We start from the raw sequence: 26,203 nt of genomic DNA, 5'->3' as shown, positions 1-26,203 counted from the left end.
AGATAAGAAAGAAATGGAAATAAGTAGAATATTTTTGGGGCCATGTTTATTTCCCCCCCCCTCTTCCGTAGATCCTACAGACACAAACTCGACTGCAGCTGACAAGAAGATCAAGAAGCCATCCACCCCTACCTCAGAGAGTGAGTTTCCAAAATATGTGCTTCCTTATTTCCCAAAAAGGAGCGGTGTGGGATCTCTCTGTCTTTCCCACTGCTGCAGCCTGCCTCCCTCTCTCAGCGGGTTGGGGCTCTTTATAGCATGTGAACAAAAATCTAATATTGTTCTGACCCCAAACTCACTCATTAAATCTGGCCAATCTCTTCTCTCTGTGTAGAGAACGAACATGAACACTGTGATCAGTAAATCTGTATCTATCTTTTATCCAAAGTGGTGTCTGTACTTTAAGTTAGATTTATGGTAAAGGTGTTGGGGAAGATTATGGAGAAGATGTTATTTTCTTATTGGTGGTCTTAATCTTTTCAAGCTGGAGGAGTAGGTAGGAGTTCTATAGAGTTATGTGCTATACTGCACATTCTTTTCCATATGATTTAATGACGTAAGCATTAGCCTGTAAAGAATCCAGCAGTCGACTCCCCCCTTGCCCTGAGTCAAGCACGCAGATCTACCTTTACATAAAAGGCTTTGAATCAGGCACACTCAGGGCTGGGCATGAAGAATGTCCATGTATCCCTCCTGCCTCTAGCCTGGATGGTTCCTTCCAGGGGTCAGAGGCCACTATTACACCCCTCTCCTCTGTGATGTTTGACAGCGCTAATTGAGTGCTGTTTGTCTTTAAGCCCAGGACACTTACTCAAACTTGAAACATGCCCAAGGAGAAAGGGAGAGGGAAAGAGAGGGGAGGGAGAGAGGGACCTTTTGCATGGCTGCACCGTTCACTCAACCTCCTCTCCCAAACTTCCATGTAAGGCTTTCGTCTGCCTGCTCCTTAGCCCTCTTTTGACTCACATGCTCTGGCCTCTTTTTCCTATACTCGGAGGTTCTGCAGAAAATCTGCCAGCTTCGGGGATATGCTTTTGTCCTGCTGGAATGTGGACTGATCCAAACAAGCTCTAAAACTAAGAGCTGTGTGGTGAGCGTTTTAATAAAACGCATGAGGCAGAGACCGGACATGAGAGCCCCTGATGATTAGTCCATGCTATTCTCTTTTTATAATGATGGATTCCCAAGTAGGAGAGATTCGAAACAAGTAAATATGTGTTTAAAGTTCACAGCATTGGCTAGGGTTGGAGGTAATTCTGTTTAAGAATGATTCACTCACAATGTTCCCATGGGGTATTGGAATCATGTCATGTGAAGCTTTAGAGTACATGAACTCTGTGATATTTGGGGTCAGTGCTTATGGATCTCAAAGAGATTTAGTTATTTTACAATGGTACTAGACAGCAAGCCTGGCTGCAGATATGATAAATGGTGCTGGAGGAAATAGCATCCGTTTTACGGGCTCTTGATCATTTGTGCTATTGTGTGTGTTTTTTTGCTCTGATCTTAAATGTTTGGCCTATGATTTTAATGCAGGAAAACTGAAATCCGTCCCACCTAATATTTACCAACATGTCACCCGTGCAACTAGAGGCGAAAAAACTCTAGACCACCTTTACTCCACACACAGAGATGCATACCAAGCTCTCCCCCGCCCTCCATTTGGTAAATCTGACCATAATTCTATACTCCTGATTTTTGCTTGCATGCAAAAACTTAAACAGGAAGTACCAGTGACGCTCAATACGGAAGTGGTCCGATTAAGCGGATGCTAAGCTACAGGACTGTTTCGCTAGCACAGACTGGAATATGTTCTGCGATTCTTCCGATGGCATTGAGGAATTTACCACATCAGCCACCAGCTTCATTAATAGATGCATCGACGACCATCGTCCCCACAGTGGCCATGCGTACGTACATATCCCAACCGAAAGCCATGATTACAGGCAACATCTGTACTGAGCTAAAGGGTAGAGCTGCCACTTTCAAGGAGCAGAACACTAATCTGGACGCTTATAAGAAATCCCGCAAAGCCCTCCAACAAACCATCAAACAGGCAAAGCATCAATACAGGACTAAGAGCGAATCCTACTACACCGGCTCTGACACTCGTCGGATGTGGCAGGACATGCAAACTATCATGGATTACAAAGGAAAACCCAGCTGTGAGCTCCCCAGTGACGGGAGCCTACAAGATGAGCTAAATGCCTTCTGTGCTAGCTTTGAGGCTAGCAACACTGAACCATGCATGAGCGAACCAGCTGCGCCGGTCGTCTGTGTGATCACGCTCTCCGTAGGTGACGTGCGTAAGACCTTTTTAAACAGGTTAACATTCACAAGACCGCAGGGCCAGACAGATTACCAGGACGTGTACTCAGAGCATGCACTGACTAGCTGGCAAGTGTCTTCACTGACATTTTCAATCTCTGCCTGACCCAGTCTGTAATACCTACATGTTTAAAGCAGACCACCATAGTCCCTGTGCCCAAGAATGCCAAAGTAACTTGTGTAAGTGACTATTTCCCCGAAGCGCTCACATCTGTGCCCCTGAAATGCTTTGAAAGGCTGGTCATGGCTCACATAAACACCATCACCCTGGACGCACTCCAATTTGCATACCGCCCCAACAGATCCACAGATGGCACAATCTCTATTCCACTCCACGCTGCCCACCTGGTCAAAAGGACCACCTTTGTGTGAATGCTGTTCATTCACTACAGCTCAACGTTCAACACCATAGGGCTCTCCACAATCTTCAAAAAGTTAAGGACCCTGGGAAAAAACACTTCCCTCTGAAACTAGATCCTGGACTTCCTAACGGGCCGGCCCCAGGTGGTGAGGGTAGGCAACAACACATCCGCCAATCAGACCCTCAACACGGAGGCCCCTCGGGTGCATGCTTTGTCCCCTCCTGTACTCCCTGTTCACCCACAACTGCATGGCCGTGCACAACACCAATACCGTCATTAAGTTTGCCGACGACATGGCGGTGGTAGGCCTGATGATCACCAATGACGATGAGACAGACTATAGGGAGGAGGTCAGAGGTCCTGTCACCACACTGCCAGATAACAACCTCTCCCTCAATGTCAGCAGGTCAAAGTAGCTGATCGTGGACTACAGGAAACGGAAGGCCGAGCACGCCCCCATTCACATCAACGGGACTGTAGTGGAGCGAATCAAGTGCTTCAAGTTCCTCTGTGTCCACATAACTAAGGACCTATCATGGTCCAAACACTCCAACACAGTTCCCCCTCAGGAGGATAAAAATACTTGTCATGGGCCCTCAGATCCTCAAAAAAATAGCTGCACCATTGAGAACATCTTGACTGGCTGCATCACCGCTTGGTATGGCAACTCCTTGGCATCTGATCGCAAAGCGCTACAGAGGCTAGTGCGTATGGCCCAGTACATCACAAGGGCCGAGGTCCCTGCCATCTAAGACCTGTATACCAGGCGGTGTCAGAAGAAGGCTCTAAATATTGCCAAAGACTCCAGACACCCAAGTCATAGACTGTTCTCTCTGCTACCATACGATAATCGGTACCGGAGAACCAAGTCTGGGACCAAAAGGCTCCTGAACAGCTTCTACCCCGAAGCTATACGTTGGCTTCCCTGACTATTTGCATTGAGACCCTTTTATTTGCACTGACTCTCAAGGACCAGCTCAATGCACACTCACTAGACTCTACCCACACACTCACACATCCTACACCGACACTCCAACATATATACACACACAAAAAACACACACATGCATATTGACGGCACACACACTCACACAGACAGACTTTCACACTCTTCACATACGCTGCTGCTACTCTGTTTTTTTTTATCTATCCTGATTGCCTAGTCACTTTAACCCCTACCTATATGTTCATATTAACCCAATTACCTCGTACCCCAGCACATTGTCTTTCCTTTTTTTCCTTTTAAATGTTTAGCAAATTGTTCTTACACAACAATGCAGAATGAAAAAAGTAAGGGCTCGCAAGTAAGCATTTCATGGTAAAGTCTACACCTGTCGTATTCAGAGCATGTGACAAATACAATTTTATTTGAGTGTGTATATATATATAACAGTGAAATGCTGATTCATCACTGGGCCCAGCAAATATAATGACTGTCATTTATTGAATCCTTAAGTGCGTTTGAGTAAGCTATTGATGGTGTCAGCCTTGTTATGGTTTTTCCAAAGCCGTTGCTCTTGCTTGTGTGGTGTATCTAACTCCAGTCACTCCATTCAGAGCGTGGTGAGCCATGGGAAATGCGCCAGTAGTGCAGTGCTATGAAAACAAGCAACTTTTTCATGCCCACTGGAAAACTCAAACATCTGCACGATTATTTACCTTACGCTTTGGGGCACAGTCCAGCACTGCAGGGTCCTGCGGACCTCAGAATGCACTCTACTATTTGGTGGCTCAGCATCTCCTCTCCTCTCATCTTTTCTCCTCTCCCCTATACTCCTCCTCTCTCCACACAAACGGAGCATGCTGGCCACAGAGAGAACACAGAGTGGAATGCCAATGTGGTTGCCTGCTCCAACACCTCGTACATCAAACTGCTTCTCGTCTGCGCCTCTACTCCTCTCGTCAGCCTGTAACGATGCTTGACAAGTGAGACATAACGTTCTCCCTCTATTATGAAATAGATAGTGCTCATCGGGGAATTGAATGGTTTTTTGAGCTGCTGTTTCTCTAGATGCTGAGCATTTACAACCTGATTGTGACACAGGCCAGGCCGTGCAATACAATGGCTCCACGTTGTCTGACCGCCTGTGTGAAGGAACCAGATCATGGGTGCACGGCCCCCTGGGGAAGGGTTAAGGCCTGACTTGTTTTGACAGCTTCAACATCTCTCAAAAGACTGGGTAACATGGAGCACTTGCTCTGCTGCTCACTGTTCTTGACTCTATATGGACCAGGAACCATCAGCCTTCAAGGCTTGATATCCTGGGTGCTGGCATATTAATTAGTAGTAAGGTTACAGATATTGTCTTTGACCCATGCTAAGGATGCTGTAATATAGTTTAAGATATAGTGCCTTTACATTGACACTGATTGTTTATGCAGAACAGTGTTTTTCAAAGGATGGGTCAGGACCCACTGATGGGTAGAGGGCTCCAGGTACAGATCTAGGATCAGCTTCCCATCACCCAATCCTAACCATTAGTGGGGGAAATGCTAAACTGATCCCAGATCAGCATCTAGGGTCAAGACTGCGTTGTGAGTGACTAAAAACATAGGTATTAGTGGCATTGATTAATGATTTGTCACAAAGGACAGTTATAATGTAGAACATTTGGAGAGCTTCTGGTGCAGATGATTGTGTGTGACATTGAGCAATGTATCATGGTGCCGGTGTGATCCTTTTCCTACCAGAGTCTATTCTTTCCTCTTAAATGTAAAGGCAACATTTAGATTTCCACCTAAATAGACATTCCCAAAAGTAACTTCTATTCGTGTGTAATTACATGACTCTGACATGCCAAAACTTGGTATATTTGGAAAGACATCTGGGAGATTGAGGAAATGATCAGAAGATAGATGGTAGTTACATAGTTCAGAATACACAAGATCAAGCTCACACAAAATAACTTTTTTATTATTATTTTGAAAGTAATCTTTCATTGACGAGCTATAAGTGAATTATTGATGTCCAGAGTTGGAAACACATCAGATGGCTTCCACAACATGTGAACAATATCAGGAAAAAAATGGGATTGATAGACCTAACAACTAGAAATGGTGTCAGGTATAGTCACGGGACATTTCCAAGTGTCCCTAATCCTCTCCAAAGTGACACATGTCTGTAAATTAGATCATTCCAGTGCTATTACATATTTGCAATCCCCTTTTAATTTTTTTTCAGTATAAAAACACGAGTTCTACCATGTCAACTTCACTCATGTTATGGGGTATCCAGGGTACATTAGTGTCTTTTCAACCTCTCCAAAGTGTCCGAATGTGGTAATTGCACTGTTTTTGTACACTGAATGTGCCTAAAAGTAATTGTTCACTATAAAAACTAAATTTCTACAACACCAACCTCTCAAACATTGTGGTGGTGTCGGGAGACATACAATATCCAATTGTTTTTTTCAACCTCTCCAAAGTGCCTGAACGTTTAGCCTAGGCATATCCAATGTATTGGTCCCACATACAAATTAACTGTTTACAAAAACAATATAAAAGCAACAGATATACATAAAAAAATATGTATATAAAATGTCTTATCAAACACTGCTTGGTTACACACGTATCCTTCACTAAAAAAGGTGCACAAATATAAATAAGCTGAACTATTTCAAAATGGCATTCGTGTTCGTTTTACTTTCCAGGTGTAGATGATTAGATTTCACCATAGCTTGTGCATGTCGTGACAGTCTTTGAAGCGGTCCTTCTCTGCCAGGAAACAAAAAGCGAACTGTCATTTCCCCCTTTTTTCCCCCCACCCTGTGTTTTGTGCAATGCTTTCATTTCTTCCTTTTGGCATGTGTGTTGGACCGTGGTGCTCGCCTTCAGTAGGGGGTCTTGTGATGGTTGTGAGGCCCCTAATTCGGCCATTTCCAACACCAGCTGCTCTCTGAAGGCCAACTGGGAGAGAGGGGTTTGACCTTTTGCTTTGGCCATCTGCTTGTGGACAATGAAAGCATTTACTGTAGCAATGTCCACAAAGTGGTAAAAAAAAAAGTATTATACCACTTCCTGGTCTTGAGGAGGACCTGGTAGTAGCCTATCAGAGCATCAGATATGTCAACACCCCCCCTGCTGGCATTGTAGTCCTTCACAGAATCAGGAATGGGGGCTTTCGTCCTTTTTCACCCTCCTTGAGACATGGTCGTTATTGAATGACTTATGCTGTGTGGTGAGCATGGTTACTTCCCTATTGTCCTTCCATTTCACAAAAAGCAGCTTGTTAGTCCTGATCCAACGTATGGTCCCCCTCTCCGCTCTCTTTGTCATTTTGTTTACCTTGATCTTGGGGAAACCGATTCTGTTAGGACGAATGGAGCCACAAGCCTCTATTTTCTTTTTCAAGATGTCTATGAAAAGTGGATGTAGAACCGAGCAGACGCTCGTTGGCGCGCGCAAGCAGTGTGGGTGCAATAATTTAATAACATGGATTTCTAAATTTATTTTGCGACGCTCGCGCACACGGATGTGTCCGGTCTGGTCAGCATACATACATGCTGACCAGACCGGACATGTCGCATGCGCTAGCGTCGCAAAATAAATTTAGAAACCCATGTTATTCAATTATTGCACCCACACTGCTTGCCGCCAACGAGCGTCTGCGACACCAAGGGCTGAAATAGATGTCATTCCTATTTCTGACGCAGATCGCGCTGCAAGTCCTGCCTCTCCCATCTCCTCATTGGTTTATAGAAGCAGGTACCCACGTGCCATCTCCTCATTGGTTTATAGAAGCAGGTACCCACGTGCCATCTCCTCATTGGTTATACCCACGTGGGTGATAGAAAGACGAAAACTGTTTTGCCGGTAGTCGTGGTAATACAATGAAAGTTTAGATGCGATCACCATATAATTTAAACGATGAAAAAGCCTGGAAGGAGGAGAGATGACTAGAAACGATTCGGTTGGCCGTTTTATATGTGGATTAATTGTCGGAGTAGAGATCCTTGTCCATTTCAGGTAAAATAATAACTCAATGTTTATATCCCAGGACAAATTAGCTAGCAACAGCAAGATAGCTAAATAGGACAAATTAACGTTAGCTAGCAAGTGCAAGCTAACTAGCTAAAATACCATACATGTTTAATGCTTTTCGACCTGTCCCCAAATTAATTTCATTGGTTCAGAGTTTGTTTTGATATTTTAACTTGTGTGTGGTGATCGCGTTTGGTGTAGGGGGAAAAATAAATTTATGCACGATAGCGCTCCGTGGCACACGCGCGCAGCCGGTTTGGGCAAGGTGTAACCGGAATGTATATAGCAGCCATCTTGAAATGAGGTCATCGGCTCGGCCTAGGGGCTACCGTTCTCATACCAGACTGAATTGAATAATAACATCTAATAAGATCCCCAAATATGGGGACTTTACATTTAAGAGGGTAAACAGCCGTTCCCTTTCTCTAGTGCTCCATGATTTGTTGCACGTTTCAATGGTCAGTCCTCCACTAGGTCTCTTGTCACATGGCTGTCTGTTTTTCAAGGATACACCAAAGAGTTGTTTTGGACTTGAACCGTAGATGGATGGCTAAACTAACTAGCTGATACACTGCCTCGAAGCTCAACTGCATAGTTACAACATATAAACAATGATTCGTTTTCTTGATCCGAGTGCTCGAAGGCTGGGCGCAGTAGTTTAGTTAAATCCAATCTGAACTGAGGCATGTGAACAGGACAACAGGACCAATGACCTAATTGTTATGGAAACTTAACAAACACACGCTTAAAAGGATAAAACCTTTTTCTGCACTAAAACTTTGCAAAGCCAATCGGTGTGCTCATAACCATTTTAGTCTGTTGTTGTTAAAGCCGGGTCTGTTTTGTTGGTCTTCTCTATTTGACGTGAGCTAAAATATATTGTTTTGTATCGCAATGGTAGATGCTTTGTTTGTGCAATTACAACTTGTATCAACTTCAAATCGTTTTGGTACGATGAGCAAAACAAGTTTTGTATTGGAAAAAGGACGTTTTTCTTTCCAGAGAGGAGGACCTGTCATGCAGAAAAAAGTATGACTTTGAGAGCTTGGAGCTTAAACTGTTATTGGTTAATATTGATATTGTTGCTCCTCACTCTCTGCATTAGTTAGTTTTACTGGCACATTGTTTCTTGACAGCAATCAAATGTCAAATAAATAGTGCCAAAAGCTATTTCCTGGATACTTTGACTATTTTTAGTATTACCAAAAAAGGCAAATACCAAAGGACATGAGCACAGAGGCAGCCCTTCGTTCTCCCAAGACATCCACAAGAGAAGAGCTCCCTCCCCCAATTTCACTTATCAGACACAGTTTATTCTCCTTTCCCGTATACTATCCTGGGAATAACTAGTGGTAACATTTAAATGAAGCACATAATGCATTATAATACACTTGTAATGTGTTATGATGACACTGACTATTATAATAAGCGTCCATAATATCTCATAAGCGGTTATAAAACTCAATGTTTTATAGATCATTTATTATAATGACGTGTAAGACTAAAGGCAAATGAATTAACCAATTAAACAATGATTCTGAATCTACAAATGTGGTAGTATGTGCTCCGTTAGAGGCTTGCTCACAAGCTGGACTGTTTCTAGCTTGTGATCTCTACTTTAATCGATCAGTCTGACTGTCAAAAGTAACAACTCTTAACAGGGATGCAGAGAAATCGCTACAGGCACAATTTGAGAAAGGATGTTAGGAAAAAGAGCGGCAATGTACAGTATGCTCTTTCTAATGCGTACTGCTGCTGTAGCTCACAATAATGGAATAATTAAGTGCAATGACCGTTCATTTATGTGAATCCTACACACTCACTACAATTAGATTCCGTCTGGTTTGAGATCAATGTTTTATCATGTAAGTTTCACACATGAAGAGTCACACACGGGATTCATTTGTACCAAATCTTCAAATTTGTTCCATTATCAAATGCGTTGACACAACTGCCTTCCTAATTGTAATCGTTGATCTTCTCTTTTCCAGGTGAGGCAAGGATAAAGAAACCGAATACAAAGATGCCTCCCAAACAGGGTAAGAAAGACTTCTCTGCCATGCAAAAATGTAACTTAGGGGCGTCTCAGTGTATGAGTGCTGGTCCAGGATCAGCTCCCCCCTGTCCATGTTATTCACTGTGATCAAAAATTCTTATCTGATCCTTAATCGTCACTCCTACTTAGTCGCTTGATCAATAGGGCCCTGTACTAACTCTCTCTGGGCTACTGAAGAGCCCACAACCAAAATGTCAACAAGCGGTATAGATGATTCCCCAGACTCTGTACTCTAGCTCTCTCGTCCAACAACAGTGATACATGAAGTAGATAGCATAGAGGACCTGGCTCGTGTGCCAAACACTGGCCATACCTTGCTGCTCTAACTAAGACTGAGAGTACTGCTCCCTGCTCTGGCAGAAGTCTGAGGGTGCCTGTAATAGCAATCGGAGATCCCCCTCACCATGCTGTAGTGTAAACCAACCTGCCTTCTAATAATGAGAGCCAGGGGAGCGAGTCACCCAATCCGAGCAGCTGTTGCAGTTGTGCTTTGTTCGCTGCCGGGGAGCATTAAGGCGTTAGCAAGGGAATGACGTGGGGCAAGGGCGGAAAGTCAGAAGCCTGCCAAACGCAGAGGTTTGTTCTGATGATGGAGATGTTCCTGGCTGAAGTGACTGTTGGTTTGTGTGTTTGTGTGTGTCGTCCAGCTATGCCCCCTCAGATTGTCCAGTTCCCAGACGACATGAAGATTCTGGCAGGGGAGAAGGTGGAAATTCTCTGTAAGTTTGGAGGAGCTCCACCAGTCAACTGCACCTGGCTCAAGTTCCGCAAACCAGTAAGGACCAGTCTGTACCAAATAATTGACAACCTTGATAAAGATTAGCAAAAATGACTGGTGTCGAAATGAGAATGCATAAGCAGAAAAAAGCCCATACCTACTGTGGTGGATCTATGATGTTATGGTGCTATTTGGCTTCTACTGGTCCTGGGGTGCTTGTTAAGGTCAATGGCATCATGAACTTTACCAAGTACCAGGGACATTTTAGCCAAAAGCCTGGTTGCCTCTGCCAGGAAGCTGAAACTTGGCTGTAAGTGGATCTTCCAGTAAGACAATAATCCCAAGCACACATCAAAATCCACAAAGTAATGGTTAATTGGCCACAAAATCAACATTTTGTGATGGCCATCTCAGTCTCCGGACTTTGAAAACCTGTGGTTTGAATTCAAGAGGGCGTTCCGTAAGCGCAGACAAAGGATATCATGGCTCTGGAAGGATTAAATTTTTTTTGTCCCAATGTGTTTACTAACTAATAAAACATTTTAGAAAAGGGCTCTGTGCCGTTACCCTCGTAAGGTGAGGAGGTATTGAAAGGTCTTGACCCCTACCTTTTGGGGGGGGGGGAAATATTACTTGTTAAACAAAATCTTGTTCTCTGAGCAATTGTATAGGTATAATATAATTTCCCCTTTTTTCTTGAATAGAATATAGCTCAGTATTTGAATTATTTATTTTACACAGTCATTTTTTGCTCATCTTTATCAAGGGTGTCAATAATTTTGGACCCCACTGACTATAATACTATACCCATGTCTATGACCAACTCTAACCATGATCTGAAATGATCCACTATCTCCACCATCTCCATCAAATATATCATATTTCATTACACTGTACTAATTCAAGGATGTAGCTCTCATCATTGTAGCCTTGAACACCGTTTCAACTAACACTCTGTGAAACCACTGCCTTTGTCTTGTATGCAGATTCAAGAGGTCAAAGGTGATTTAACCATTGAAACCACTGATGCTACCAGTAAACTGACCATCGCAGACAGCCAGCAGGACCACTGTGGCTGCTACACCATCGAGCTGCGAAACAGCTACGGCTTGAGACAGGCAGCTCTCAACCTTACCATTGTCGGTACGTTCCATTTTTCACACATCAGGCAGCGACGCCATTTTTGGCTCCGTTGATGAGATTCAGGAGACAATTACGAGTGGCGGAAGTCTTTCCTTGTATCAAATGAGATATATGGTATAATCCACTGTTTAAAACCACTGCTGCTACTGATACCGATCATTGTATTGTCTCTCGTAAAAATAGCGGTCCTGTAGCTTTGGGGAATGTTGTTGGGGAAGGGAAGGTATGCAGGCCGGGCCAGCTCCGACTCTCTGTATCCTAATACTAACAGGCCGTTGCAGGGATCTCCAGTGGCCTTTTAAGGCTGTGCTTTCTCTCCAGCTGTTGCTTCAGTCTGAGGCCCTTTGCCACTGCTGTTATAGTGGAGTGTATCCAGTCCAACTCAGGGAATACGCCACAGCCAGGGAAAGAGGATTTCTAGAGCTGCTCCATATAAACGCAACCGCTTATGTGCCCGGAGAACTGTTAATAGCATACGAGGAGGCACAAAGCGCTTGTTAGACGCTGGTAAAAATAGCCTACTACTTAGACGCTTGTTAATGTATATGATCGTCGCGTTAGGTTTATGGTTCTTGGACTGTATGTATGGAGTATAGAGGTTTTTGAATTGTTTCATGTAATTTGTGGCCCCTTTTGCGGTGACATTGAATCATCCCGCATGGCAGAGCTGTTGATGTCACGCTGTGCTCTTTTGGGGCGGTTTCGTTTGGTATTTTACAAGGGACCACTGGGGATTAAGTGGGGGTATGCTTTTAACAGCTTGGGTAACATGGCATCCCTCTAAACAAAGCAGGGAGAATAAGTGTACTGTACCTAGCAGACAGTCTGGGTCATGTCGTCTGACACCAGCAGTACATAAAACTGATCCAGACTCCATGTGGAGCCTCGCTGTCACGGCTCTCACTGATCATCTGCGCTCCCGAACAGTTTCCCGTACTGTGCCTTTAATGGAGAAGCTGCCATTACTGTATATGGTGAAACTACTGTTGACGAATGGAGTTGGTTCAAAAGGTAGCCACTATAGCCTGACAGGAAGCTGCTTCATTCCCAACACAGCTTTTTGTGTGCACGGTCATTACTGATGTTGGTGAATGGAAGGACTGGGTTGACCTATGTTCACAAATCGAGTGACTCATCACACCTTTTCAAAGGCATCAAACTATAGGTTTATGAACCCAAATGGCACCCTATTCCCTATATAGTGCACTACTTTTGACCAGGGCCCAAAGGGTCAAAAGTTAGTGCACTATATAGGGAACAGGGTGCCATTTGGGACTCAGCCTGGAGCATTTATCACCACAGTGTGAACATGGTTTTGTGTGGCTTGTTGAAAGGTCTAGTATTGCGTCTGTGCATGTCCGCCATTTGGTGCGTTGATCTACTGTGTGACCTCTGTGTGTTCTAGACAAACCTGATCCCCCTGCCCGAGTTCCAGCCGCCTCAGACATCCGCCGCTCCACCCTCACGCTGTCATGGTACGGCCCCACCTACGACGGGGGCAGCGCCGTCCAGTCCTACAACCTAGAGATATGGAACTCAGTGGATAAGGAGTGGAAGAACCTGGTCTCCTGCAACAGCACCTCCTATAATGTCCAGAACCTGCTGGGTCAGCGCCAGTACAAGTTCAGGGTGCGAGCGGTCAATATCTACGGCATCGGGGAGCCCAGTGCCGAGTCTGAGGCTGTCACAATGTTAGAGGAGGATGTAGAGGGTGAGCTCCCCCTAGTGGCGTCTATGGTGTTCTGACACTCACTGAGAATCACACTCATTGGTAACACTATTAGAATCACACTCATTGGTAATACTATTAGAATCACACTCATTGGTAACACTATTAGAATCACACTCATTGGTAACACTATTAGAATCACACTCATTGGTAACACTATTAGAATCACACTCATTGGTAACACTATTAGAATCACACTCATTGGTAACACTATTAGAATCACACTCATTGGTAACTAACAAGCCATTTTCATTGTGTCAGACATTGATTTGTATTAATGATTATTAATTCATAATAATAATGATTGATTCATACTAATGACTAACAACCTTTCTGATCATTTATTCTAACAGAAAAGGAGGATGTTGAGGATGATGAAGGTATGTTTAATCCAATCCAATATTCCAAGTTCATATGTAATTGATTCCTTTAAAAAAAATATTTTGGTAACACCTTTTATGATACCTGAAATGTTTTATAATATCCTTAAAATGCCCTTATAGTGTGTTATGACAGTGACTATAAGCATCCATAATGACTCATAAGTGTCATGTTCTGATGTTCAGAGAAAGAGCCAGACTACAGAGATGTGACCGTTAGAACAGATGTGAAAGTCAAGGATCTGTATGATGTGGAGGAGAGGCTCGGAACGTGAGTACCCACCTATCAACAACGACTATGTCCCAAAAGGCACCATATTCCCTATATAGTACACTACTTCTGACCAGGGCCTATAGGTCTCTGGTTGAAAATTTGGGCACTATATAGGGCACTATATGCCAATTTGGGATGTAGACAACATGTTGGTCAGCAAAGCATTGGTCCACATTGACACATGTATCTACATGTGCAGTAGGCATACTGCGCACGCCTCTCATCCATGATATCCTCTGTATCAGACTCCAAAAAATGGTCCTTTTCCTTTTCTGTGCTTTAGGGGGAAATTCGGACAGGTATTCAAACTTTTGGAGAAGGGAACGAAAAAGCATTGGGCTGGAAAGTTCATCAAGGCCTACTCTGCAAAAGAGAAAGATAATGTGAGACAAGAGATTGCTATAATGAACTCCCTCCATCACCCCAAACTTGTCCAGTGCATTGATGCCTTCGAAGGCAAGTCGGACATCGTCATGGTTTTGGAAATGTGAGTATATTTAACCCATACTTTACATAAAGTTGATATTCATTTAGGTTACCCGGGATGTATCCTAAATGGCACCCGATTCCCTATATAGTTTACTAGAAACGGAAACAGAAGGTTATTTAGTAGGTATACAACTGGAATGAATACAGGTCCATTTGCAGTTTTGATCTTGAAGATTTTCACTTGGCACTTGTGTGTAACAAATTACACTACATGGCCAAAAGTATGTGGCCACCTGCTCGTCGGACATCTCATTCCAAGATCATGGGCGTTATTATGGAGTTGTTACCCCTTTTGCTGCTATAACAGCCTCCACTTTTCTGGGAAGGCTTTCCACTAGATGTTGGAACATTGCTGCGGAGACTTGCTTCCATTTAGCCACGAGCATTAGTGAGGTCGGGCACTGATGTTGGTCGATTAGTCCTGGCTTGCAGTCGGCATTCCAAAAGGTGATCGATGGGGTTGAGGACAGGGATCTGTGCAGGCCAGTCAAGTTCTTCCACACCGATCTCGAAAAATCCATTACTTTTTGGACCTCGCTTTGTGCATGGGGACATTGTCATTCTGAAATAGGAAAGGGCCTTCCCCAAACTGTTGCCACAAGGTTGGAAGCACAGAATTGTTTAGAATGTCATTCATTATATGATGTAGCGTTAAGATTTCCCATCACACTGGAACTAAGGTGCCTAACCTGAAGCATGAAAAACAGCCCAAGACCATTATTCCTCCTCCAACAAACTTTACAGTTGGCACTATGCATTGGAGAAGGTAGCTTTCTCCTGGCATTGGCTAAACCCAGATTCGTCCATTGGACTGTCAGATGGTGAAGCATGATTCACCACTCCACAGAACGCGTTTCTACTGCACCAGAGTCCAATGGCGGTGAGCTTTACACCACTGCAGCCGACGCTTGGCATTGCGCATGGTGATCTTAGGCTTGTGTGTGGCTGCTCGACCATGGAAACCCATTTCATGAAGCTCCCGACAAACAGTTCTATTGCTGATGTTGCTTCCAGAAGCAGTTTGGAACTCGGTAGTGAGTGTTGCAACCGAGGACTAGACGATTTATACGGGCTACGTGCTTCAGCACTTGCGGTTGAGCCGTTGTTGCTCCTAGACGTTTCCACTTCACAATAACAGCACTTACAGTTGACCAGAGCAGCTCTAGCAGGGCAGAAATTTGATAAAACTGACTTGTTGGAAAGGTGACATCCCACGGAGCTCTTCAGTAAGGCCATTCTACTGCCAATGTTTCTCTATGGAGATTGCATGGCTGTGTGCTGGATTTTATAAACCTATCAGCAACGGGTGTGGCTGAAATAGCTAAATCCACTAGTTTGAAGGGGTGTCCACATACTTCTGGTGATGTAGTGTATCTGAGTATGAAAATTGATATGATAACGTTTATTTTGGAAAATGTCAATGGAAATTGATTTGCATTTAAACATCTCCATTATTCGTGGCTAATGATTCTTTTTGACCAGACAGACACTTCACACAGACAGAAATGTTGGCTTTTTTATGTGGTGATGCTTGGAAAAGTTCACTTGCCAAGTATTTGAGATGTAAACACATTAGACTGGACCATTTCCCCTCTTGTTTTTATAGCATTATCAAATGGTACACTGACAGAAGAACACTGGACTCACTTGACTCTCACTTAAAACCGCAATTGTCCGTAGTACTAATTTTAGATGATATGTCTTGTAAGCTGTCAAAGCAAAAAAAATAAAGAAAAACGATATTTGAGGTACTCTAAAATGACAAGTGTTTGATATCCAGTGAAGGATTTCCATATTTGGCTGTAATGTGTTTCGCAGGATCTCAACCATCATTCTCTCTCTCTCTCTCTTTCTCTCTCTCTTTCTCTCTCTGCAGAATCTCTGGCGGGGAGCTGTTTGAGCGTATCATCGATGAAGACTTTGAGCTGACAGAAAGAGAGGTCATTAGGTACATGCTGCAGATTGTGGACGGGGTTCATTACATCCACAAGCAGGGCATCGTCCATCTGGACCTCAAGCCTGAGAATATCATGTGTGTCAACAAGACCGGGAGCACCATCAAACTCATTGACTTCGGCCTTGCTCGCAGACTAGGTAACCAGGCCTCATGTGCACAGGACATTTTCAGATATAGGGTTGTGAAATTCCGATAACTTTCCCCAAATTCCCAGGTTTCCCAGAAATCCTGGTGGGAGGATTCCTGGATATCCTGCTTATTCCCTCCTGATTCCAGAAATCTTCCATCTGGGAAAGTTACTGGAATTTTGCATCCCTATTGAGAATCATAGCAACATCTATCTGTTCATTAACTTCCTATTCTAATGCATGCTAAATAAACACCATCATTTCATCATTTTGAAACCGTCTTCCCCTGTGTGCTCCTAGAAAGCTCTGGAACATTGAAAGTTCTGTTTGGAACCCCTGAGTTTGTGGCCCCTGAAGTGATCAACTATGAAGCAATCAGTTACCCAACAGACATGTGGAGTATAGGGGTCATCTGCTACATCCTGTGAGTGTCAAACCAGTTATAATGACCCTTATAACCACTTATAACCATTCTTACTTGTAATGAGTAAGCTTATATGTTAGTACTTTATTTGGCTAATCCCAAATAGATAGTTTGTAAATGTTCAACTAACTGTCAACAACATTTATACAAACTATCCGCTAACCCTAAACCTAACCCTTATCCTAACCTAATGTTAACCCTAAACCTAACCCTTATCCTAACCTAATGTTAACCCTAAACCTAACCCTTATCCAAACCTAATGTTAAACCTAAACCTAACCCTTATCCTAACCTAATGTTAACCTTTAACCTAACCCTTATCCTAACCTAATGTTAACCCTAAACCTAACCCTTATCTTAACCTAATGTTAACCCTAAACCTAACTCTTATCCTAACCTAGCGTTAACCCTAAACCTAACCCTTATCCTAACCTAATGTTAACCCTTACCCTTATCCTAACATTAACCCTAAACCTAACCCTTATCCTAACCTAATGTTAACCTTTAACCTAACCCTAACTGTAACCTAGCAAGCTGTTGCATTAATATAGTTTGTTGATCATTTGAGCATCTGTAGATAATCTATAGGGCACTATTCAAATAAAGTATATTTGCTACCGTGTGTCCCCTAATCTCAAAGCTGCCTTATTGGATTTCTCTGGGTTTCCATGCTCACAGCAACAGATACTTTCCACAGGCAGGCGGGCAGGCAGTGTATGGGCCTCTCCAACCTCTATGCCTGTAAATGGATATAGAGACCGAGCAGAGCAATACTCTGCAGTGCCCCAAACCTCTGTGAGGTCTCCTCGGTCCACAAAGATTTATTACACACTGCTTACATAGCAGTGTTAGAAGTAAGGCTGTCTGATCTCTATTGCCTCAGATTTCAGTGTGGCATCCCAAACAGCTGCCTATTCCCTATGTAGGGCACTACTCTTGACCAAAGCCTTAAGGGAATAAGGTGCCAATAGTGTGCCATTTGGGACGCATGCTAGGTTTCATCCATCCTGTTACAGAGTCCTGACTCAAAGTGTACATGGTGGATAAAAAGCTTTAGTGGTGTACCGATATAAGACCTATGTCTAGCACGGAAAACATCTGGGTGTGCCCAATAAGACAGGCTTTGTTGAAAGTGATGAACACTTACCAAGTCTCACCAGTGAGCGCTGTTTAGGGGCTCGGCAGGGTGTGGCGTATTCTCCATGCAGAGCAGAAGTGGTTTTTGGTATGTCAAGCGTTCATTATACTTATCTCTCTCTCTCTCTTTTCTTTCTGTTTCTCTTGCTCTCGCTCCACCTCTCTCCAACCCCCCCCCACCCCCCTCTCCATCCCTCAGGGTGAGTGGCCTGTCCCCATTCATGGGGGATAACGACAACGAGACCCTTTCCAATGTGACCTCGGCCACCTGGGACTTTGAAGACGACGCCTTCGATGAGATCTCAGACCACGCCAAAGACTTCATTACCAACTTGCTGAAGAAAGATATGAAGTAAGCAACATGAGGCTCTCTGAAATAAGGCTTGATTAAAGAGCCAGGTATGTCCCAAATGGCACAATATTCCCTACATAGTGCACTACTTTACCATACTTTATCATAAAGTAGTGTGCGGAATAGGGTGGCATTTGGGTCAAAGCCCCAGTTCTGACATGATTTGAGTGTAAATGGCTTTGATCAGCCTGCCAGATGTCTCTGTTTAGATTGTTCAGGTGTCATATCTGTTATTTAGTCTCCTTTTGCCAACGGTTGCCTTGGACTCTGTATGCATCCCAAATGGCACCCTATTCCCCAAGTAGTGCACTACTTTTGACTAGGGCTCTGGTCAAAAGTAGTGCACTATATATGGAATATGATGCCATTTGGGACGTAGCCCCATATCTCGGTCCAAATCTCTATCTGATGTTTTGTAATACAGTGCGAATAAAGTCTTTGCGCCTCTCAATGTACATGTGTCTCTGTGATCGTAGGGCTAGACTGACATGTGATCAGTGCTATGTGCACCCGTGGCTAAAACAAGACACTGGCAAAATGGAGGCCAAGAAGCTGTCCAAGGAGAGGATGAAGAAGTACATCTTGAGAAGGAAATGGCAGGTAGGTAAACAGCAGAACAGATCATGTACTGTGTCCCAAGTGGCACCCTATGAGCCTTGATCAAAAGTAGTGCACTATAGAATAGGGTGACATTTGGGGATGCAGACCATGTCTCCTGTTACAGATCAACATATGGCCATCCGTCTTAATCACAAGACAAGCGGTGTCCTAACATATTCATCCACCCAAACATGTTTGAGATTGAGAAACTGTGCTAGATCTAGCGCACTATGAGGTTTTGCTAAAGTTCCACTGTAAGAGACGCTACGAAAATCACTGTACTGTTGACTGGTAGCGTACTCTGAGCTTCTAAGTCCCTGCAGTTTAAACTCCTTCTTTGAGTGCTCACACATGAGCAAACCTCTCATTGTGTTAAACAGTCACCACGGAGGTCCATTATGTATTGCATGAGGTTGAAAAGTACAAACAGCGAGTATTACTTTGGAAAACTAGAACACAAAACAGTAGAGACGGTGAGAGATGTGGAGAGATGTCCGTTTGACCTGTGCTTTGTTTATAGTAGCAATGTTTTAGGATCATAGATTGCGTCCCGAATGGCAGCCAATGCCATATATAGCTCTGGTCAAAAGTAGTGCACTATAAATGGAATAGGGTGTCATTTGGGACACATTTATTCAGACCTGCTTTCCCCACGGTCAGCATGACATACACCAGTGGACAGTAGATCTGATCGGGTTCTACACATGGACTGAGATGGTGAATCACATCAGATTGTGGAGAGGCCAACTTAACGAGTTTCTCCTGACGCAGACCAACACTCCTATCAGTGCCCTCTGACCTCTTCCTTCTCACACCAGTCTGTCCTCCAACACTTTCAAGTTCTGTTTCAGTCTCTCCATCCTTCATCCCTCTTATCATTCTCCATCTGTCTGCTGAACTCCCTCTGCATCTTTAGTCTTTGAGATTATGATGTCCCTCTGTAAATCAGTCAGGACTATCTTCATCAGGCTTCCCTCTGGGTCAACTCTGGCCTCTCCCTTATCTCCTTAATAGCCTGCCTGTGGGACACAGCCCTACTCTGTACTTCATGGCCAACTAACAGGCCATTTCTTATTGTTACAAACAAGGCCATTCATTCATGAGCGTCCTCTTAACATTTCTTGATGATGTCTATTCCTATACCCAGGACTGTTTGTATTGCGACAGAATGTAACGAGTGTATCGTTGATTTCATGGCAGAAAACCGGACATGCAGTGCGGGCCATCGGAAGACTGTCATCAATGGCGATGTTGGCGGGCGTCAGTGCCAAGAAAGGCTCCCCTACTGAAGGTGGCATGGCTTCTTCTTCTTTTTTTACCTCCTCCTGAATGTTCCAAACCTTTCTGTTGTACCACCGAGCAGGGGATGGTATTCAGCTATGGGTGTTTTGTTTTATTAATGCCTCCCTGTGAACATTTGCCCTCTTTTCTTTGAAGCACTTTAGTTGGTACAGTTACTGGTGCTACCAGTGGAGCTGCTGCTCCTATTCAAACTCAAAGCAGTATATGTAACTTTTTTGGGCAACCTGACCAAATTCACATAGAAATGTGTAGTTATAGATCTATCAGTCTACTTGAAAGCAAGTCTAAGAAGCGGTAGATCTGTTCTATGTGTGCTAGTTCTATGCTTCCCCTTAAGTTTTGTGTCTTTTACTTTCGGTTTACTACACAAACTGCTGAAACAACAATATTTTTGGTTATGGAAAATATATTTCACAGCGGTTTAGATGGTACAATGATTCTCTACATTATACTTGCTTATTTTGTCACCATCAACTGAAATTAGGTGAACTATTAGTTTTAGCAACCAGGAAATGGCAGAGCGGATTTTTGCATAGTGCAACTTTAAGTTCAACTTGAGGCAAAATCAATGTGTAATTTTGTTTCCCCCCATTGTCCCATGTTTGATAGAGGACAACCAGTTCCTTGAATGCCTGGAGTATGAGGAGAAAACCCAGGTCAAGCCCACCTTCAGCTCAGTCATCAAGGATGTGGAGGTGGTGGAGGGGAGCGCAGCCAGATTTGACTGCAAGATCGAGGGTAACGTCTCACAACCTTCTCATTCACATGCATCACAATCTCCTAATTTACATATACAGGCCCGGGCCCGGGTCAAAAGTAGTGCACTATACAGGGAATAGGAGGTGCCATTTGAGACACACATACAGTATAAAGATTGTTTGTGTTTTCCCAGGCTACCCTGATCCGGAGGTGGTGTGGTACAAAGACGAACAGCCGATCAAGGAGACCCGCCACTTCCAGATTGATTACGACGAGGAGGGCAACTGCAGCCTAGTGATCTCGGAAGTGAACGGCGACGACGATGCCAAATACACTGTCAAGGCTGTCAACAGCCTGGGCGAGGCCACGTGCACAGCCGAACTCCTGGTGGAGGTGATGGAGGAAGAGGAGGAGGAGGAGGAATGAGCGGTACGACCGGTACAAGACTAACAGATGATATCCCCTGTGTTTAGCCTTTAATCTCTTCAATGGGTCGTTCCACCAATTAGGTGCTTTTCGAGTAGTGTAGCTTATTTCCTTGTGACGGGGAATGGAAGCATGTTGTGTGCAACAGGAAGGGGCAATTGAATGCAAGCTTCAAATAAATGTTTTTCCTGTTAAAACATTTCCAGCCTGTCTATCTACGGGGTAACAGGGTGGACATGTTCTTCTTGACCCGCTCAGTTTTCCACCACGAAACACCAGAAAATGTCCAAAAAGAGTAGAACCTGCTCACCTGCTTTTACACTGTGATTTGACTATTAGATGTTCAATGTTCCTTTTCAAAAACATATTTGAAAAGGAAGAGGATGCACAGATGGACAAAATGCAGAATTTTGGCACTTTAGCAAGTCTTTATTCATATTAGCCCTTTACACTGGCCTATATGGATAAGGCTAAGTTGAAATGTTTCTTACAGAAGGAATATGAAAAGCATATGCATAACCATGTTAGCGATTGAAAGGGAACAGTTTTGAGATGATGGCGAAATTAGTAGGCCAAAGATGACACAACAGTTCATCTGACGCAAGACTGAATCCAAACATTATACTGTTGGTTTTATGTGCGTTTTACATTTTAATGTGCTTTTTTTGTCACATTTGTTGATAACGAAATCTGAAAATACTCTGGATACATTCAGTAACATGATAAGAATATCCCTGGCAAATGTGGGCTAGGTGCAACGCAAGACATCGAAATGACAAGGGTTTGAGTGGGAGGACTGACTGGTGTCTTCAAGTGGCCACACACCTCTCCAAAGTGTACACTGTTCCTAAGAAATTGTAATGCACTTTTATGACCAAAAGGTTTTTTTTTATTATTTTTTTTAGATCTCCTAGCTGTGCCTTTTGAGGAACTCGAGAAACATACTTGTAGTTGTTCTGTTAGGAACACAACCCTGCATCCAACATGACTAGCTAAGTTATAACACACGATATTACAGGGTTAGGCTTTCACAATGCAATTCAGGGAAGCCGATCCTCATTTTGCTGAGCATTGAAAGGAGTCGTGAGTGCATCCAGGTGTGTGCGCCGCGGCGAGTTTCTCACAATAAACAAACGGGCTCATTCTGCTCTGAACAACCACGGGTGTGACTCCATGGCGTCTTGTAGCTGTACGTCGAACATAGTGATCATGAACGTTGACACTGTTATATGACATGAGTCTTATGATATGGAAATGTGAACTGCACATTTGGACTCGTGGCTTGCTTGTACCGACGTCAAGGCGGTTGCCCACTTAGCGAGAGGGATGGGGGCAACTTTTTGTTGGGCGAGGTGCTCAAGTTCGGAAAGGCTGTCAAGTCAAAACCCACACAGCGCTGCGAGTGTGAAGGGCTACGAATCAGATTGATTTCACTTTCCACGTGGTCTATTTTAAAGGGCACTTTGTTTAATATGACAGGCTTTTAAAAATAAAATATTTGTGTACAATTTCTACTTTAAATATCGAAGGGATGCAAAAGGCACTCATTTCGTGGAACGACCCTAAAAGCTGCGTCGCTAAGACACTCGCCTTCTCTGACACACTCAGAAATGGGGTTGAAAATGGGCTCGATGACCTTTTGCTATGTTTGTGCACTTTCTTTTCTACTTACTTTTCAGTTATAGCAGATTTCAGATGTTAATATTTATAACATTACCTTGACATTAACCACATTCCAGCTGTTTGTGCTTTATCCATTTATTTAAAGGTATTTGATTTCCTTCAAGTTATCTACATTTTTCTTCCTCAACCAAACAAGCCCAAAGTGACTGGTGTGTTTGTTATTAGCATTATTTGCAATTACCCTGGGCTCTTCTAAGAATGTTTTTAAATTGTATTTTTATTTAAGCACAGAGTCATGTTATCATATTTGAGCATCAGTTTAGAGATCTTCCTTGCAAGCACGTGTCCACGATATTACAAATTTGCAATACTAAACAGACCAGTGAATTCTCACATCTATATTTGTTTTGTATTAGATGTATGTAGATTTATGTTTCTAAAATTTTTATAAATGTATCATTTTGACAAACTGCAGATTACATGTAATGAGAACACTACAAGCGTAGTTACTCACAGTTACTAAATAAATGTTTATCACAAAATCATGCTGGTTGTATTGTGATTGGGATGAGGTTCCTATGGTGTTAGAAACTTGGGGAAATAATGTATTGATTGATTAAAATAAAAATACATAAAAAATATAAAAAATTACGGGACTGGATTGCACAATGATGTCAGACTTATTTCCGTTGTGGTCGCTAGATGCTTTTTTCCCCAGAGGAGATCAAGTTTATGAATTTCCTGGCTGGGCTGTGGGACAGTGGATGTGCATTGATAAATAACAATTAACTGTTAATAGGCATTACCTGTGGATTATCGTGAATAAATAACGGCAATCAATCAATCAGCATACAGGATCCAAACCGTTTTATAATTCAAGTTTAAACATGAAACGTGCGCTTTGATTCAAGAAATATAAATCGTGTGGGGTGAATACAATGTCGTTCTCTCATTCTAAAAGTCCATTCCAGTGCAAGGTCGCTAATCTACATTGCTTTGGAATTCTGTCTCATCAAAAATCTTTACAGAACCTTTCCCCCTTCCTTCTCTAGACACAGTGGATAGGACCAGACATTTATTCTGACCTGCTTTCCCCACGGTCAGCATGACATACACCAGTAGATCTGATCGGGTTCTACACATGGACTGAGATGGTGAATCACATCAGATTGTGGAGAGGCCAACTTAACGAGTTTCTCCTGACCCAGCCCAACACTCCTATCAGTGCCCTCTGACCCCTTCCTTCTCACACCAGTCTCTCCTCCAACACTTTCAAGTTCTGTTTCAGTCTCTCCATCCTTCATCCCTCTTATCATTCTCCATCTGTCTGCTGAACTCCCTCTGCATCTTTAGTCTTTGAGATTATGATGTCCCTCTGTAAATCAGTCAGGACTATATTCATCAGGCTTCCCTCTGCGTCAACTCTGGCCTTTCCCTTATCTCCTTAATAGCCTGCCTGTGTCTCTCCTCTATCTCCATCTTCTCTGTACATCTCTTTAGTTCTGTCTCCCTCCCCAGCTCTTTTATTTTCTTTCTTATTTCAACTGTCTCTAAATCAGTTATTATTTCATGAAGTATCGTGATATCTCCCTTGAGCTTCTGAACTACGGCATCTTTCTTCAGATAGTTCTGCAGCTCCTTCTCAAGCTTCTGTGTCATCTCCCTTTCCTCACCCCTCTCTCTTCTGTATTATTCCCTCCATCTCTCCGACCTTGGCCTTTGCCTCCTGGTAGGTCTGACTGTTGTAGAAACACTCTCTGTTTCATGCCACTATCTCCTCTACCTGCTCCAGCAGATCTGAGACCTGAGTGACATGGGCCCTATCCTTAATGTTGAGGACATGGTACCTGCTCCCACGTTTCTCCACAAGCTGCTGGAGGTCCTGACCCCCTGCTTGGCGAAACTGCTCAGTGCTCTGCTCTTTCAGGCCGTCAGCATGGATGAATAGAATCAGTGTGTCCCCAACAACCCTCTGCAAACATCTCCTCCATTCTCTCCAGCAGCCCTTGGGGGGCTCCACTGGTACTGTATTACCAGGAGGAAGGCGGGGGTCCCGGGGCACACAGACAGCAAAGTCCCACATTCTGTCTCATCTTGATGATGGCGTCGGAGGAGATGGCTGCCGTTTTTATGGGCTCCTAACCAATTGTGCTATTGTGTTTTTTTCACGTTATTTGTAACTTATTTTGTACATAATGTTTCTGCCACCGTCTCTTATGACAGAAAATAGCTTCTGGGTATCAGGACACCGATTACTCACCTCGTACTGGACGAAGAGTTTTTCATTAAGGAGTCGGACGCAAAGGATTTACTTCAGACACCTGACAAGGCCCAAATAGCTGTCATTCGCATGAAGAAGAGACGGAGATATCGGGGACGTAGGTCGGGGTGCCTTGTAAGGATCTGACGGCGAGTGAGTAGTCTGGCTCTACCATCAGTCCTATTAGCCAACGTGCAATCATTGGATAATAAAATGGATGTGCACCGACCAAAACTATGCTACCAACGGGACACTAAAAACTGTAATATCTTATGTTTCACCGAGTCGTGGCTGAACGACGACATGGATAACATACAGCTGGCTGGGTTTTTGGTGCATCTATAGGGGTGGCGGTCTGTGTCTATTTGTAAATAACAGCTGGTGCACGAAATCTAATATTAAGGAAGTTTCGAGGTTTTGCTCGCCTGAGGTAGAGTATTTCATGATAAGCTGTAGACCACAATATTTACCAAGAGAGTTTTATTTTATATTTTTCGTAGCTGTCTATTTACCATTACAAACTGATGCTGGCACTAAGATGGCCTTATACGAGCTGTATAAGGCCATAACCAAACAAGAAAATGCTCACCCAGAGGCGGCACTCCTAGTGGCCGGGGACTTTATTGTAGGAAAACCTGTGTGTTTGAGGCTGACTTACAACTAGGAAAAATGCACAGCACTGACCAACACACAGCACAGACCAACACAGAGCTGCTCAACACACTCACTCTCTGTAGGTTGGACCACTTTTTAAAAACATTGTAAACCCAGGGTAAGAAACACTGTTAATAACTCCACCCCTATAAAAAGAATATTAACTCACTGAGTGGAGGATT

General features: G+C 43.5%; 1 protein-coding gene across 2 annotated transcripts in view; it reads left to right on the top strand.

The window, feature by feature from the left end:
- Nucleotides 1–23,649, top strand: part of LOC139546922 (myosin light chain kinase, smooth muscle-like) — a 95,223-nt gene extending 71,574 nt beyond the window's left edge. For both annotated transcript variants that reach the window (XM_071355879.1, XM_071355880.1), the window contains 15 exons: nt 72–140; nt 9,662–9,709; nt 10,374–10,501; nt 11,431–11,587; nt 12,993–13,298; nt 13,670–13,696; nt 13,883–13,967; nt 14,254–14,457; nt 16,336–16,553; nt 16,845–16,968; nt 18,305–18,457; nt 18,934–19,057; nt 20,258–20,348; nt 20,969–21,097; nt 21,252–23,649. In XM_071355879.1, the coding sequence (XP_071211980.1) occupies nt 72–140; nt 9,662–9,709; nt 10,374–10,501; nt 11,431–11,587; nt 12,993–13,298; nt 13,670–13,696; nt 13,883–13,967; nt 14,254–14,457; nt 16,336–16,553; nt 16,845–16,968; nt 18,305–18,457; nt 18,934–19,057; nt 20,258–20,348; nt 20,969–21,097; nt 21,252–21,484 (2,096 nt within the window). In that variant the 3' untranslated portion in view covers nt 21,485–23,649. The remainder of the gene's footprint in view (nt 1–71; nt 141–9,661; nt 9,710–10,373; nt 10,502–11,430; nt 11,588–12,992; nt 13,299–13,669; nt 13,697–13,882; nt 13,968–14,253; nt 14,458–16,335; nt 16,554–16,844; nt 16,969–18,304; nt 18,458–18,933; nt 19,058–20,257; nt 20,349–20,968; nt 21,098–21,251) is intronic.
- Nucleotides 23,650–26,203: the final 2,554 nt, after the last annotated feature.

The sequence above is a fragment of the Salvelinus alpinus genome, chromosome 20 (assembly GCF_045679555.1).
Source record: "Salvelinus alpinus chromosome 20, SLU_Salpinus.1, whole genome shotgun sequence".
Classification (NCBI taxonomy): domain Eukaryota; kingdom Metazoa; phylum Chordata; class Actinopteri; order Salmoniformes; family Salmonidae; genus Salvelinus; species Salvelinus alpinus.
The sequence above is the reverse complement of the archived record's forward strand: the minus strand, read 5'-3'. Positions and strand labels throughout refer to the sequence as shown.